Source organism: Cinclus cinclus, chromosome 10, assembly GCF_963662255.1.
Source record: "Cinclus cinclus chromosome 10, bCinCin1.1, whole genome shotgun sequence".
NCBI classification, from domain to species: Eukaryota; Metazoa; Chordata; class Aves; order Passeriformes; family Cinclidae; genus Cinclus; species Cinclus cinclus.
In genome coordinates this window covers 21537778-21552593 of record NC_085055.1, presented here as the reverse complement: position 1 = coordinate 21552593, position 14816 = coordinate 21537778, and the positions used below count along the sequence as shown (strand labels likewise).

Below are 14816 nucleotides of genomic sequence, written 5' to 3'. Positions count from 1 at the left end.
GGAGCAATGGGCGGGCGGGCCTCGTGCGGTCAGGCGGCGCATCGGGCAGCCCGCGCGGGCCTGCGCGGAGCGGGCCGCCATGGCGGGCGGGCGGCGGGAGCCGATGCGGGTCGGTGCCGGGCTGGGCGCGCTGCTCTGCGCCCTCCGTGAGTTCCCGCAAGGGGAGCGCGCCGGGAAAAGGTGGCGGAGCCGGCTCCTCTTCTCTGGAGACGGGCTGGGGGAGCTGGGAGTGTTTCGCCTGGAGAAGAGAAGGCTCCAGGGAGACCGTAGAGTCCCTCCCAGTGACTAAAGGGGCGCCAGGAGAGCTGGAGATGGACTTGGGACAAGGGAAGGAGTGAGAGGACGAGGGGGAATGGTGTCCCACTGCCAGAGGGCAGGGACAGATGGGTTATTGGGACGGAATTCTCCCCTGTGAGGGTGGTGAGGCTCTGGCACAGGTTGCCCAGAGAAGCTGTGTCTGGAAGTTCAAGGACAGACCTCGAGCACCCTGGTGTTTGGGAAGGTGTCCCTGCCCCAAGAAGAGGGTTGGAACAGAGTGGGCTTTAAAGTCTCTTCCAAACCATCCTGTGAATGGATTTGGGAAGTATGGCTCGACCAGTGAAGCAAGAAACCTCTTCTGCACTTTGATGACAGTCAGATACCGCTTCCCTTCTTCTGGGAGGGGGTTTGCAGAGGTTTTCATGAGTTGTTAAACTTCACTCGTTGAGGTTGCCAGCCCCTGCGGTCACTGTGCTGTTACATTGTTGGCTCTGTGTCACTTTAGATGTGCAGGCAGCCTGTCGGGACACCACTGTCACACAGGAGCTCCTGAAAGAGGGGTTTCACAGGTGAGTCCTCACCCTGCCCTCCATCAGCATAACGTGCCACAGGATTTTCTGCTGGAAGAAGCTTCTCTTCTTTTCATGTGGAGTTGTATCATCTCCCTGGGCTGTGATCCCTGGACATGTGTCAGGAATGTATTAACATGATCAAGGGTTTAACAAGCTGCAGTGGAGGGAAAATAGGAGTCCCCTTTCTAAAACTTTTTCTGGAGGCCATTGGTGGTTCTGGGGCATTAACAAAGAAGTGAAATTTTGTTTTGGCTGTGGATGTGGTCTTGAGGTGAGGGTTTAGTTGCGCACAGTGTGAGAGCTGCCTCTCATCTCATCTGAGAAATGTCCCTCAGGGGTCTTGTGCTGACTTTTGAAGTGTGGGTGTAAATTTTTTGCTCCTGTTGCTGTTTGAAGGGACCTGCTGGTGAAGGTGGAGCTCGGGGAGGATGCAGCAGGATGTGCAGTGGCAGCTCAAGTGCGTCTGCCACCAGGAATCTACGTGGATCCCTACGAGCTGGCAACACTGCAGCAGCAAAATCTAACAAAGGTAATGGCCCCAACACCAGGAGAGCTGGTAGTGAATCAGGTAAGGACTCAGGGAGCTGTAATGTCTGGTCTCGTTCAACCAAGGTGATTGATTCCTGGAAGGAGATGCCAAAGAATACAATCTTCCTGGTGTCTCCTCGTAGCTCAGCTCTCTTGGCAATGCCTGGCCCTGTGCTGCTGATGTTCTCACACACAGGTGATGAACCAGGGAGCTGCTGCTCCTCTCTTAGCCCCAGGTGAGCAGCTGTGGTAAAAGGACCTCAGGTTCAGAAGGTGGAAGGGAAACCCCCAGAGAGGTTTTGGTGAGCTCTGAGTCATGTGCTGTGTGTTTGGGCTGAGCAGTGTCCCAGCTTCATTTTCATGCCGGCCTTCTGTGCTGCTTCCCAGTCTTTGCTTCACATTTTGGGTAGAGAGATGTGCAACAGCTGTGGCTTTTATCTGCTTAGGCGTTTAATTTGTGTAAAACATGGATGCAAAGGCTGTGGGCAGCTCCTGAGGTGCAGGTCTGGCCTTGCTGACACACCTCATTGAGCTGACATCTCACAGGTTTGGCTGTAGGCACAGTGACACTGTGAACTTTCCACATGTAGGAGTCACTCATTGAAAACAGTCTTGAAAAGGTATTTTGGAACAGCTTAAGTCTGGAATTCCCAACTTGATCATCCACAAAATCAAGGTCGGTGTTAGAATGAGGGAAATGATTTTGGATTTCCATCACAGCCACACCTGTATCTCTCCCTGCTTGCAGGCAGCGCTATTTCCTGATGTCGTTGACGTGGAGGCTCCCGAGTACCTGGCCAGGGATCTTTTCCTGCTGCTGTTCCTGGAGCCGGACGCGCGCTGTTCCCGCTGTTTCCGCGCCGCCGTGCCCGTGCACGCCCGGTACCACCGGCCGGCCGAGGGGACAGGAGAAGCCTTGGTTGTTCTGGAGAGCCCGGAGGTGCTGCTCTGCTGCTGCCACAGTGAGATTCTCATTGATGCTCTTGGGCAATCCTGAGCTTGGAATCTGGTTGTGTCTGAGATGGACACGAGCAGAAGGCGTGGCCCCGATAAAGACCTCGTTGTCTTCCTCGCTGAGTGCTGCTCAAAGCAGCACAACCCGAAGGCAGGGGGTTGTCAGAGGCTGCTCTGTGTTGTGCTGCTGCCACTACCCCTGTGCTGCTTGGGCTCTTCCAGCTGGAAGATGTGGCAGTTGTCATGATCCGTGTCTGTCACGATCCCAGCAGGGCCTGGTTTGCCAAAGGCCCCCTGCTCTGACTGCTTTTCCCTCGGAGCTGGAGCTGTGCAGGGTGTATTTAATAGCCACTGTCACCTATTCAGAGTAATCAGAGTATTCTGATGGCTTCTAACACTCTGTTACTGCATTCCCTTTCTATATAAAGGGGGAATGTAGGAAACTGTGCCTGAAGCTTGGAATGGTTGGAGTCTCAAACTCCTGATGAAACAAGAAGCTGATATCCACTATAATTAGTATTTCAAGTTATGTGAACAGCAAAATCCTATATTTTTGTTACGAATTTTATGGCCCTTCACAAAATCAAGCGCACTAATGATTTTCAACTCCTTTTTCTTTACTTGTACATCAGTTGAGTTACGATTTTCTGGGATAAGCATAGGGACAGGCAGGACTACCTGGTCACTTAAAAAAGGGGTGTTAAATCTTCTTGGGTTTCTGCCACATTTACTAGTTGTGAGCAGGAAAACATTTATTTTTAATGATTAATGGGAAATGTTTTCAAGTATTGGAAGAGAGATCTTTTATGTGCTGACAGTAGGCCAAGAAGAGAAATGGCCTTACTTATTTTGGGGACTTATTATTTATTTTGGGGAAAATTTTAACTATGTGGCTAAAGTTCAGGGGTCTGCAGGCTAACCAGGAATTCTTTACCCTGTTAAGGACAGAAGGGCCAAGATACCACACAAGTATGATTCTTTCTTGGGTACCTGCTGTATCAGGAAGGGAAGAGTTGTAAAGTTCACAGCAGGGACTGTCCAGTATCACTTTGACCATGCAGGGGTGTTTTGTCACTTGGCTCCCAGGGATTAGATTCTGTTGAGCTGTTGGGGGGGGGGGGAGGGGGGGGGGGGGGGGGGGAATCCTTTATTTGTAAAAAACTTGCAGGCCAGATTGCTTATCCTGCCTGGCTCCTGGTGATGCAGGAATGCCTTCCCTAGGTCACCTGTCTGCAGAGTGCTGGGAACCTGCTGAAGTGGACACTCCCTGCTCATCTGACACCACCAGTCCCTGTCAGTGGCACAGCACAAAACACAGACCCGTGAGTTCTTCCTCCGGTTCTTTTTAACAGCTGCTGCCTTTTTGCTGTGATTAACACCTTTCATAGCACAGGAATTAGTCATTAAAAGACTAACTGAGTGGTTCCTCCTTTGCCAGGCTCCTTTCTTCCTTTCTGACTGGCTTTTAGAGGGGGTGTCATCCTGTTCTTCTGCTATGTTTACAGTGGCTGTGCTCTTCTGGCCTTTTAGCATGGCTGCTCTCCTGACCTTTTTTCTTCCTTTGCTGGTTTACTTGGAATCCTAGGATGTAACTGGCACTGGTCAGTTAAGAAAAGTCTTTACAATGTTGGTGCTTCAGAGGAGTAGCAAGGTGGAAGATGATGTTCTAACTAAAATGATGGTAAAACTGCAAAGATGTGAGGAGTAGCATCCTGAAAAAAGGCCACTTCTATTTGCTTGGTTGTTACCTGATTGGGTAGTTGTTTAGGAAAAGATAGAGTTTCTTACTGTGATCAAAACCAAGGAAAGTTGAATATTTAGTATGGGCCAACAACTATCTTTGATGTTCAAAAGTGCCACAGTAGTGTAGAGATTCAGAAATTAGACTGATTTATATAATAAAATCTCTTGTTGTAGCACATGTGCCTTCCTATATTTAAGATACCTGCAGACCTCTGGGACCTCTGTAGCTCTTGTCCATAAACATTTTGCAGCTTCCTGTATCCATGAAAAACCAAATTGTTGTTCAGTTTGGAGAAATCTGCCTCCTTAGTGGTCAGAGCTCACCTTGGGAGCTGCTCTCCCTGCAGCATTCCATGCATACCCTCAGTGGCTGGAGTAGGAGCAGAGATACAGGAATACAGATGGCAGCAGATCCATGTCCTGAGCTGTGCAGTGCAGCAGTGGCTGTGAATTAAAGGGGATGTCCCATCCTGGTTCTGATATTGAGTCTCAGAGGAAGCTTTAGCCAAGGCCTCATTAAATCAGGGTTCTAATCCTCTCGGTTGTAGCAAAAAAAAAAAAGAAACAGCTGTTCAAATGTGTGTTATGTGTTTATTTTTCTTTGTAGGCACATGAGGAGTTGATGCTGAGGGTTCCTGTAGGGCTCAGGGAGCACAGTTCTCTGGTGTGTGCCCTGACCTTGCTCACCACAGGGCTCTGCTCTGGCCTGATCCTTGCTGCTGCCTGCAAGTATGGGCACTTCTCACAGTGACCTGAGGAAATATGGAATGTCTGACCTCCATCCAGCAAAACTAACTGGATATTGCACTGGATTCCTGAATGGATCCTACTCTACTGTTAATTATGTCTTAGTGGGTGCAAGGGTCCCATAATGAATTATAGTTCCTTTGGCTCATAATGCTTATAAATGCCTTCCACAGCCTAGAAGACATTTTGGGTGTGTTGTCAATATCCAAAGTAGATGGAGAGTAGGAAAAAGCCTCAAAAAGCTGAAAGCACTGCTGTGAGCAATGAGGCAACAGCCAGGAGTAGATTTGGGGCTCCTATTCCTTCCTCCTGGCCCAGAGCCTGCTTCCAATAGAGTGCTGCCTCTTACAGAGGTGTTGGTATTTCTTGACTCAGGGATTGGTTATTAAGGGTATGAAAAACATTATCAAGTCATTAAAATTTCTGAATTTTAAGCTTGTTGTGCAGATGGGTTATGTATGAATTTGTGAAGAGACATTCTGTGCCTGCCTGGGACACATCAATAATCACTCCCATCCTAATAACTGTGAGGGATTGGCTGCTCTTGGCCAAATTAGAATCACAGAGTTATTAAGGTTGGAAAAGCCCTCTAAGATCACTGAGTGGACTCATGGACTCCTAAGCCATGTCCCCAAGTGCCACATCCACACATCTGTTAAATCCCTCCAGGAATGGGGATTCTACCACTGCCCTGAGCAGCTGTGCCAGGGCTGGACAACCCTTTCCAAGAGGAACCTTTCCCAATATCCAACCTGAACCTCCCCTGGCACAGCTTGAGGCTGTTTCCTCTTGTTCTGTCCCTTGTTTCCTGGAGAAGAGCCTGATCCTCACCTGGCTTCACCTCCTGTCAGGAGTTGTGGAGAAAGAGAAGGTTCCCCTGAGCCTCCTTTTCTCCAAGCTGAGCAATTGGTCAGAATTGAAAGCGTTTAGAAAATTTGAAGAAATTTCACCCTATTTCATGAGTGGAAAGAGACTTTGAGAAGATGAAAGTGAGGGACAGGATAGTGACTAGAAGCAAATATTTAGAAGATCTACATTCAGTCTCCAGGACAGTTGATAAATAGAAGGAAATTGAGAGGAAATTACCTAATGGAAAAGCCAAGAGGCTCTGGAGCAGCAGAGCTCGGGTGCTGTCTCCAGTTGTCAGTAGGTGGCACTGGGAGCCCAGGGTACCCCCTGTGAGGAGAAAATAGCTTTTATTCCTGATAAACCTCAAATAAACGAGTCAAAGCAGGTAATCTAGGTGAGCGTGTGTGTGAAAATTCCTTTCAAGGGCTCGGTGTGCAGCCTTTCACTAATGTGCAGCTGTAGCCTCAGGATTCCTTGGGCATCTTTCTCCTGCTGGAATTCAACAGAGTGAATTCCACAGCAGGTTGGAAACAATCAAAGAGAGATTTGGGCTGTCAGCACTGGGACCAGCACCATATGACTTGTCTCCACGTGGGATGTTCAATTCCCAGAGCTGAGTTTGTTCCTGCACTCTGTGTTACACAGGTAATTCTGTGTTCTAGCCTGACCCTTGGAATGGCAACATCCCGGATTGCCAGAGCTCAAGGTTTTAGCCTGTTTTTTAGCACCAGTTGAAAATCACAAGTTGAATCCCTCAGCTAAATCAATCTCCCTGGCAAAACCTAGGGAAAGGAAATGGGAATGTCCTCTGGGCAAATGTGGAAAAATATTGCAGGTGATAAAAATGTGGAATTAAAGTATGTATCAAGATTGCCATCAATCACCTTTTCAACTGAACCTAAGTAATCAATTCTGATTAATGTAAAATATGAGAGGAATGGCAGAGCTTCACAAGGGGAGGGGTTGGTGTGGAAAATATTTGCTGGTTTTAAATCCATAGCACTTGTATTATAAATACAGCAGACACATTTTTCCTTACAAGCTGTAAATAAGTCTGATAACCATAGCAGTGTTAATTGCAAAGGAATTTGCCAGTGAATCTCTCTCTCAGAGCAGAAACTCCTGTCAATAAGCCAGCACAGAGTTTAGCAGGTGTACCCTGCAGGAGGATTCAAGTGTCAGTCCCAGAGGGATCACAGAGATCAGAGGAGGAGCTGTAAGACCTGTGCAAAAATTCTGGCAGTTTTGGAGACAGGAATGAGGTATTCAGGAGTTCTGCCACAAGGGTTGGACACAAACATCCTCATCCTTAATGTGTGTAAGGATGGTGGGAGGAGAAAAATAAGAGATCCAGATAGCCTAGAAAAAGAGAAATGTTATACATTTAAAATATATTTTAATATATATAATAATATATCACATATATTTTATTTATAATATGTATTATAATAAATGTTACAACATGATATGTAGTATGTTATGCATAACATTACTAGATATAAGATATATTGTATATTATATATAATATATGCATTAATATATTTTATAGGTACAATATGTTATATCACACATAATATGTACGATATATGTAACATTTATTATAAAACAAATGTAATACAATTAAATATTATTGCAATATTTATTTATAATAAACATTTTAAAATCAAACATTTATTATAAAATAAATGTTATTTATGTATATAGTACATATATAATTAATTTTTTAATGCTGTCAGGCTCTTTTAGTTTTCTCTGACTCTAATGTTTTTTACAAATAAAAATATATAACTAAATCACCATAAATATTAGATATAGTTTATAGGTATATAAATATACCTATATATCTACTATATATAGTAGATATATTTTATATATAGATACAGTAGATACAGTTTATAGGTATAAAAGACTTCCCCCAGCAGCAAGGAGCGGACTACAACTCCCATCATGCCCCGCGGTGACGCACTTCCGGCCGCGGCGGGCGGTGCCCCCGCGGCAATGCTCCGCCCCCGCCCCCGCGGGCAGTGGCCACGCGCGGCGGTTCCGCTTCCCCTCCGGCCCCGCCGCCGCCGCCCCGCCGGGTCCGGGTTCCGCCGCCCCGCTCAGCTCCACTCCGCTCCGTCCGTCCGTCCGTCCGTCCGTCCGCCGAGACGGCGGCGCCGCCCCACCCGGTGAGTCCGCTCACACCTGCCGGCCGCGCCCCCCGCCCTTTGTGCGGCGCCGGCCGGGCCGGGCCGGGCCTGCGGCGGGCGCGCCCGGGGCGTGGATCGCCTCTCACTCCTTCCCTCGCTCTCCCTCCGGCCCGGCCCGGCCCGGTCCCGCCGCCCCCCGGCCGCGGCCCCGCTGCTCGGCCCCGCTTCCTGCGGGCCCCGGCGGCCCCGCCTCGGCCCCCGCCGCCGGGAGCGCCGCAAACCCCGGTAGAGCGCGGGGGGAGCGCGGCTTTCGCGGCCGCCGCTGGGAGTGACCGCGGGAGAGCCGCGCTCCGGGCCCGCGGGCTGTCAGAGCCCCGCGGGCTGTCAGAGCCCCGCTGGCCCCGGCTCTTGGCGGGCCCACGTCCTTCCATCCCTTGGGGAAAGCTGCTGCTCCACGGGCCCCGCACCCGCCGGGTTTTACAGCTCCCCGTGTTCCTGCCCTGCTTCTGAGGCGGCTTTTTATGTTTGTCAAAGCCAAGTAGAATGGGTTAGAATGGCAGAGATGTAGGATGGTTGGTGTTGGACTGGACCTTAAAGCCCATTCAGTTCCACCCCTGCCATGGGCAGGGACACCTCCCGCTGTCCCAGATTGCTCCGAGCCCTGTCCAGCCTGGCCTTGGACACTTCCAGGGATGGGACAGCCACAGCTTCTGTGGGCAGCTGTGCCAGGGCCTCGCCTCCCTTGCAGAGAACAGTTTCTTGCTAATACCTGATCTAAATGTACTCATGGAAATAAGGAGCCAGGAGAGCAAAGCTGGATCTAGCCTGGTCCATGTGGCGACTGCCCAAAGGCTGATTTGGGAACAGAGAGTTCATCAGCTGCTTTCGAGGAGCAAGGCTGTGCTTTGCTGTAGCCAAAATAAACCAGTTCACGAGCTGCCCTACGGCCAGTGGTGTCTGGATATGTAACATAAACATTGCTTTGGAGGTCCTGCAGTAATAGCAGTGTTAGGTGCAACTCAGACATGGTATATTGTGAAGTTTTTATCGTTCCTGTCTTTCTCTGGTTTTGCCTTCTTTTTTTTTTTTTTTTGGTGGGTTTTTTAATGCTTCAAAAAGCAGTACTCACTCCAGAGAGTCTGGGATTTGCTTTGCTATTTGTGTCCTTGTAATGTGAGTCCTGGGGTGGTATCTCCCATAAAAAAGAAAAAAACAAAACGGGGATTAGCTACTTTGTGCTTCAGTTCACTCATTTTAGAGGAAAAAGTCATTAAACTTCCAGGGATATTGTGGAGGCAGGTTAAAGCATATGTTACCAGGGTGCAGCTTGGTCATTACAGACTGAAATAAAATAAAAGGAGAATAGAAATACAAAACTGAAAAGTCGTTGTTTTATGAGTTTTTGAGTAGAACCTTTGAGATAGTAGGAGCACTTTAAACAAAATGCTCTGGGTAATGTATTTTAGAGGCAGGAAGAACCTCACTCTGAAGTTCAGTGGTTGGATATTGCAGTTCTGGAGGCCAGAGGGAAGAGTAACTTGGATTTTCTGTGCTCAGTTGCATATGGAATTTGGCTCATCTTTGTACAAAGGTGGTTGTTAAAACAAAAATGTCAGGCTGTTAAATGTGGAATATTGGCTCTGTCTGTATATTTTTCACTTTTTATCACCATGCAGCCTATGCAGTGCATCTGAGGCTTGGGCTCTGCTGGGCAGCTGCTTGTCAGAGGCTGATTTACTGGGATGAAATTTGTGCTGGGATACAGCTTGGACCTTTGGCCAGCAGTGGGAGTTTATTCCCAGAGGCACCTGCTCGTGCTCCCTCTCTGGATGCTGGGCTAGGTGGGTGGATGCTTCAACCACCTAAAGGCAGCTCCAGTCTTGGGCATGTTTTAAATTAATACCCTTTTAAAATCCCAAGTTTGCTTGGGTGGTTGTTGGTCAACATTTTGGTTGTGTTTAAAGGGGGAAATTGTTCAAGCACCTTTGATTTCAAAATAACTTCAGAATTAAGTGTATTGGTTGATGCTGCAGGTTTTGTTCTGGTGAGATGAAAAGCTGTAGGGACCCCAGTCGAGGTCTGTGTGTTATTAGTAAGATACTTCTGCTTCAGAGCCCTGACATCTGTCTTGGGTTGGTTTTGTTTGGGTTTTTCCTCCTTTTATCTGCTTTGTGCATGGGGAGGTTTCTGGTCTCTGAGGTTTGTGCCAGTATTTTCTCGTTCCTCACAACACACAGAGTTACTGACGTGTCTGTGAAGCAGCTCTTTGTTCTGCAAACAACCCCGAGTCACAGAGGCTGCTCCGGATGGCCCGGCCCAGGGACAGCACCAGCAGAGCTCCAAGTCCTGGCTCCCACTCTGGGACACAGCTTTGGGAGGGAGCTGCATCTCCAGGGCATCCATGGAGAGATGGAAGCAGAGGCCTGCTGCTGGGGACAGCGAGGGGAAGGAGGGGACATGAGCAGCCAGGCACCATGGATTACATTCATCCTGATTCTGCTGGCAGCTGCCAAAAGGCTGAAGTAAGGTGGTTGTGGAGCTTTTCCCTTCTTTTCCGAGAAATGTAATCGAAGCAAAGGCGCTCCTTCAGGCTCGGATTGATTCAGCAAGGCTGTACCATGCTGCATTTTCACCTTCCGTGCAGGCACCTCCCTCCTAAATCTGAGTGAAAGGTGACTGTCTGTGCCTGGAGGGCATAAGTGTCCCCTTGGAGGGGTTTTTGTACCTGTCCTGGCAGTGCCAGGGACTGAACCTTTGCAGGTGCCTTGAACGTTGCCGCTGCCGAGGTTGCCACTTGCCCTGGCAGAGATTACCAGTCAGCTGAGTGCCAGGTTGAGCTGCCAGGCTGGCTTCAAGGAAAGATAAAGTCTAATTCATGCCAGGCTGGGTTGGTTCTGCCTTTTGGCAAGGACAGTTTGACCAGGAAAGCACCATGGAGGAAGCAGCACCTCCTGCCAGTGGGTGTGGAAAGAGAGGAGTCCAGAGCACTCACCTGGGGGCAAAGGACAAGAAACCCTTGGGCAGGGCAGGGGTTCATTTTAGCAAGGAAACACTGCAGCCTCTTATCGTGCTGTGCTTTCCTGTGTCTTGAGGTTGATAAGATTTTGAATGCTCTTGTTTGCATTTAAATGTACAGGTGGCAAGAAGGTAGTAGGTGTTGTCAGGTGAGAAGAAATCTAGTGACCCACCAGGTATGAAGTGCAAATGGAGCTTAGTTCAAGCCTTACTTCACTGTTCAAGGTTTGTGAGAGGTCAGATCGGAGTTTTACCTAAAGCTGTTAAAAGTTGTTTCCTTTAAAGGGAAAAGACACAGCTTCAGTGTTTGTATTTTGACTGATGTAGTGGGCAGTGTCTGTCACTGAGAGCTGGAAATGCTGGTTTTGGTCCTAGTTCTCTACCTGACTTGCCAGTTTTTTAAGTGGATCATTCTTAATGTTTTCTCAGCTTCTTTTCCATTTTCTCAGCTGGAAATGGGGATTAACCAGGCTTTGAAAAGGTCTCACCTGGCAGGCAGGGATGTAAGTGTTAAGAAGATGACTTAAAACTGAGTTTCAGTTTTTCTGTTGAGATAAATTTTGACTAGATACACTGTGAATTTGTGGTAGGATTTCCTCATTCTCTCTAAAGGTTACAGTACATTGAAATGCTACAAAATTAGTGAGGTAGCTCTTTCCCTTCAGGCAAAAAAAAGGGAATTTTGAAATTCTCAGATGGATATATCTTAATTTCTGTTTGTGAATTTGAAAATGCTTTTAAAAATCTTTACCTCAGCTTCTAATGATGTATTGGTGCTTAAAATTGTTTGAATGAATACATTTTACGAGGGAAATACATTATTTTTAATACTTATGGAAACACTGGAGGGCTTTGTATAATCATAGGTCATTGTTTCCCAAAAGATCTGAGCACAGCACTGCTACTGATGCACCCAAAGCTGAGTGATATTTGAACCTTAGGTCAGGGCTGTTCTCTCAGCTAATTAGCAAAAGTTGCTTTATATCTTGAAAGGAGTTACTTTGATAAGGCGGGTTTATTAATTTTTAATTCTGTAGTTTGATTTAACACAGAAGGAGCCAACGTATTGGGGCAGAGGTGGGTGTGATTTAAATGGTGCTCAGTGTTGAGAGAGGGATTTAACATCATGTGAATCAGAGAGAGGGCAGCTGGCAGGTGTAGTAAGGAAAGGAAATACACTGAAAAGGTTTTCCAGTTCAACTTCTCCTTTTTTCCCTCCCCCTCTAAAGTTTTATTCTTCCTGTTTAGGTGCTGGATGTTTGAGTGTACCCACTGTCAGCTTTCCCACAGCTTCTTTAAGGAATAAAATTAGAGTTATCTGATAGCTTGGGGTTTATTTTAGAAATGGGATGTTTTCTACTCTACGTTGCATTAGATTTTCATTTAAAGTCATTTTAGAACTGCTTTGGCTAGCAGAGGTATCTCCTGGACAAGAGCAAGAAAAAGCTGCTTCTGGAAGATGCCTTTTAAACTCACCTTTGAATATTTAACCCATTTCCTTTTGAAAAGGTCTCCAGTCAAGTGAGAACCTGGAAGAATGACAGATCTTTCCCCTAAGCCTGTCTACAGCAAAGGGCTGTTTAAAGGGATCTGGGGATTTGGGCTCCAGGCAAGACCTGGCTGGGCAGATTTTTGTGGAAATAGCTCATTCAGCTTGTGAATTATCTGCTTTACGGTGAAAAGTAACCAGTTGTTTAGTAAGTTATGTTAATGTTTGAAAGTGAGCAACTTTTAAAATTTGAAACTGTTACTAAAAAGGTAAACTTGGTATTTTATACTTGAATTAAATAAGTTGAGTGCTTGAGATTTTACCAGGACATTAAATCCACCTGCTGGCATTAATTTCCACAAAAATACGTGATCATGAAGTTGTTACTTGGGGCCACCTGGGCAAGTGGCACCAGCCAGTTTGAATTTTGCCTTCCCCTGGCCCCAAACCAGTTATTCCAGTCATCCCAAAATCCCTCTGTGGCCTCCCTGTGCATCAGAGAATTGACTGCTGGAAAAGGAATCCCTGATGTTAAACTTGGCTTGGGAATGTTGCTGAGTGATCTGACACTAATGGTTTGTAACAACCTGGGAGCGTGCCTGGCTTTCTGCTCCTCCTGCCTTTTTCATGTGTTTGCTGAGCTTTTGGGCATGCTGCTTCAGATCAAACACCAAAAGGAACAAGATCTCACAAAATACCACCATCGTTTTCTGTGGCGTAGCAAATAGGTCTCTAATGTTGTTAAATGATTTTTTTCCTTTGAAACAGCCTTTTATTTTCAATGTGTGAAATGCTAGCTGTCACTACTATAAAAATAAATTATGTGAAATCTTTGATTTGTGAGATCTGGGACATTATCACCAAGTGTGAAATATTTTCTGCCTCTACCCCTTGGTGGAAAAAGCAAAGAGAGGAGAGTGAGGGCTGGGATTTTCAAAGCTGTTTAGCAACAAGAACAGTTAATTTTAATCTGATGCCAACGTGCTAAGGCTCTTTGATAGCAGTGCCCAAGCTTAGGAGGTAATTCTTTGTGGTAAAGAGAGCCTTGAGTGCTGCAGCCAGGAAGTTCTGGCAAGTACCTCCTCCTGATTTTTGGGATGAGGCTATTTTGCAGTAACCAAAGTATGTGTTGGCTGAGGACTCACTGTTTTTGTAAGTGCTTTTTCTTTTCAGCCCTTTTGGGCCTATTTACAGGGATTTTATGTATGTGTGTATATATATATATATATATATATATAATTTTTTTTTAGACGGAATTAGTTTTGAGACTTTTGGATTATTTTTCCAGGTAGCTGCTGGAAATGAAAAATAAAAATTCACGATAGTTCAGTAGAGCTGGATTGGGTGGTTCCTTTGCAAGCAGGGCTGTGTGTTTTAATATGTGGTTGTGATGTCTTTTATTTTCTTGTTCATTAGTAATTATTCCATTGTAAAATATTTTACTTCTGAGAGGCATAATTCTCATTTTCCTTGGCTTGTTGTGTGCATGCTGGAAAATCTTTTTGCAGCACAAGGAAATGTACTCTGTCTTGGTAAACATGAATGGAGTTTTTCTGTGGAAGAAATTAAGGCTTCTGGTGAACCTGTACATCCACATCAATCTGACTAGGACTTGGAGCATCTCATATAATAAAGTCTTAGTGCCTTAAAAAAAATAGTGAAGGGTTAGGGAATAAACTGAAAGAATGTAGGGTAAGTGAAAATACTGAGATGAAATTATTTTTAATTTGCTTTAATTTGTGGTAGTGATGACCTTTACTCCTGCAAAACAAAATTTTTACAAACACCATCAGGATTTAAATGACTTTTTTTTTTTCATTCCCTCATTGCTGCTAAGAGATACTTGTCAGGCACATGCTTGGCATTGAGTTTTATCTTGTAACACTTTGGGCAGGGCTCCTTGGAGGTCTTTCTTGCTCTGGGATTGAAGATCTTTGGCAGCACCTTTTTGCCTGCTCATGCTTGGCTAAGAGACTGGTGGTGGATGCACTTTACTTCCTCAGTACTTCCCAAACCCATGGACCAGAGCGAGATGCCAGCTTTCTAGATTTAAACACATCTGAACTGGAGAAATCTTTATTTCGAGGATCTTGGTCAAGATTTGAAGTAGATGTGACTTTCATTCCATGCTGCTGTATCCTGTGCTACTGAAGCAGCTTTTACTGCCCAACCCTGAGAGGTTTTGTCAAATAACTTGTCAGTGATCCTCAGCACTTGGGGTCTTTAGTGTCCCTTTCTGTTGGTCTTGTTTTTAATTTCCTAAATGGGATGAGGATGCTGGCAGTGCCTTCTTTTGGTTTCTCACACACTGCCTCTGCTCTCACACATACCTGGTTATAGAATCCCAGGATGGTTTGGGTTGGAAGGGACCTTAAAGCCCATCCTGTTCCATCCCTGCCATGGGACACCTTGCACTGTCCCAGGTTGCTCCCAGCCCTATCCAGCCTGGCCTGGAACACTTCCAGGGGTGGGACAGCCACAGCTGGTTGACCGTGGATGATGGGCAGTGAGCAGAGTGGGACAGACTCT

At 46.4% G+C, this 14816-nt stretch overlaps 2 protein-coding genes across 3 annotated transcripts in view; both read left to right on the top strand.

The window, feature by feature from the left end:
* Nucleotides 1–78: 78 nt before the first annotated feature.
* PIGX (phosphatidylinositol glycan anchor biosynthesis class X) lies at nt 79–7013 on the top strand. Its single transcript, XM_062499310.1, has 6 exons — nt 79–146; nt 764–827; nt 1227–1359; nt 2107–2320; nt 3534–3634; nt 4663–7013. Exons 1-6 carry the CDS (start codon nt 80–82, stop codon nt 4804–4806), a joined length of 723 nt encoding a protein of 240 aa, XP_062355294.1. The 5' UTR covers nt 79; the 3' UTR covers nt 4807–7013.
* Nucleotides 7014–7744: 731 nt separating this feature from the next.
* PAK2 (p21 (RAC1) activated kinase 2) overlaps nt 7745–14816 on the top strand; it is a 39130-nt gene continuing 32058 nt past the window's right edge. For both annotated transcript variants that reach the window (XM_062499626.1, XM_062499625.1), the window contains exon 1: nt 7745–7822. The gene's annotated coding sequence lies outside the window, so the exon portion shown is untranslated. The remainder of the gene's footprint in view (nt 7823–14816) is intronic.

Coding starts and splice junctions, on each gene's coding strand:
- PIGX (XM_062499310.1), top strand. CDS start 80: ATGGCGGGCGGGCGGCGGGAGCCGATGCGGGTCGGTGCCGGGCTGGGC. Junction 1,360..2,106: donor AGCAGCAAAATCTAACAAAG/GTAATGGCCCCA, acceptor CCCTGCTTGCAG/GCAGCGCTATTTCCTGATGT. Junction 3,635..4,662: donor ACAGCACAAAACACAGACCC/GTGAGTTCTTCC, acceptor TTTTCTTTGTAG/GCACATGAGGAGTTGATGCT.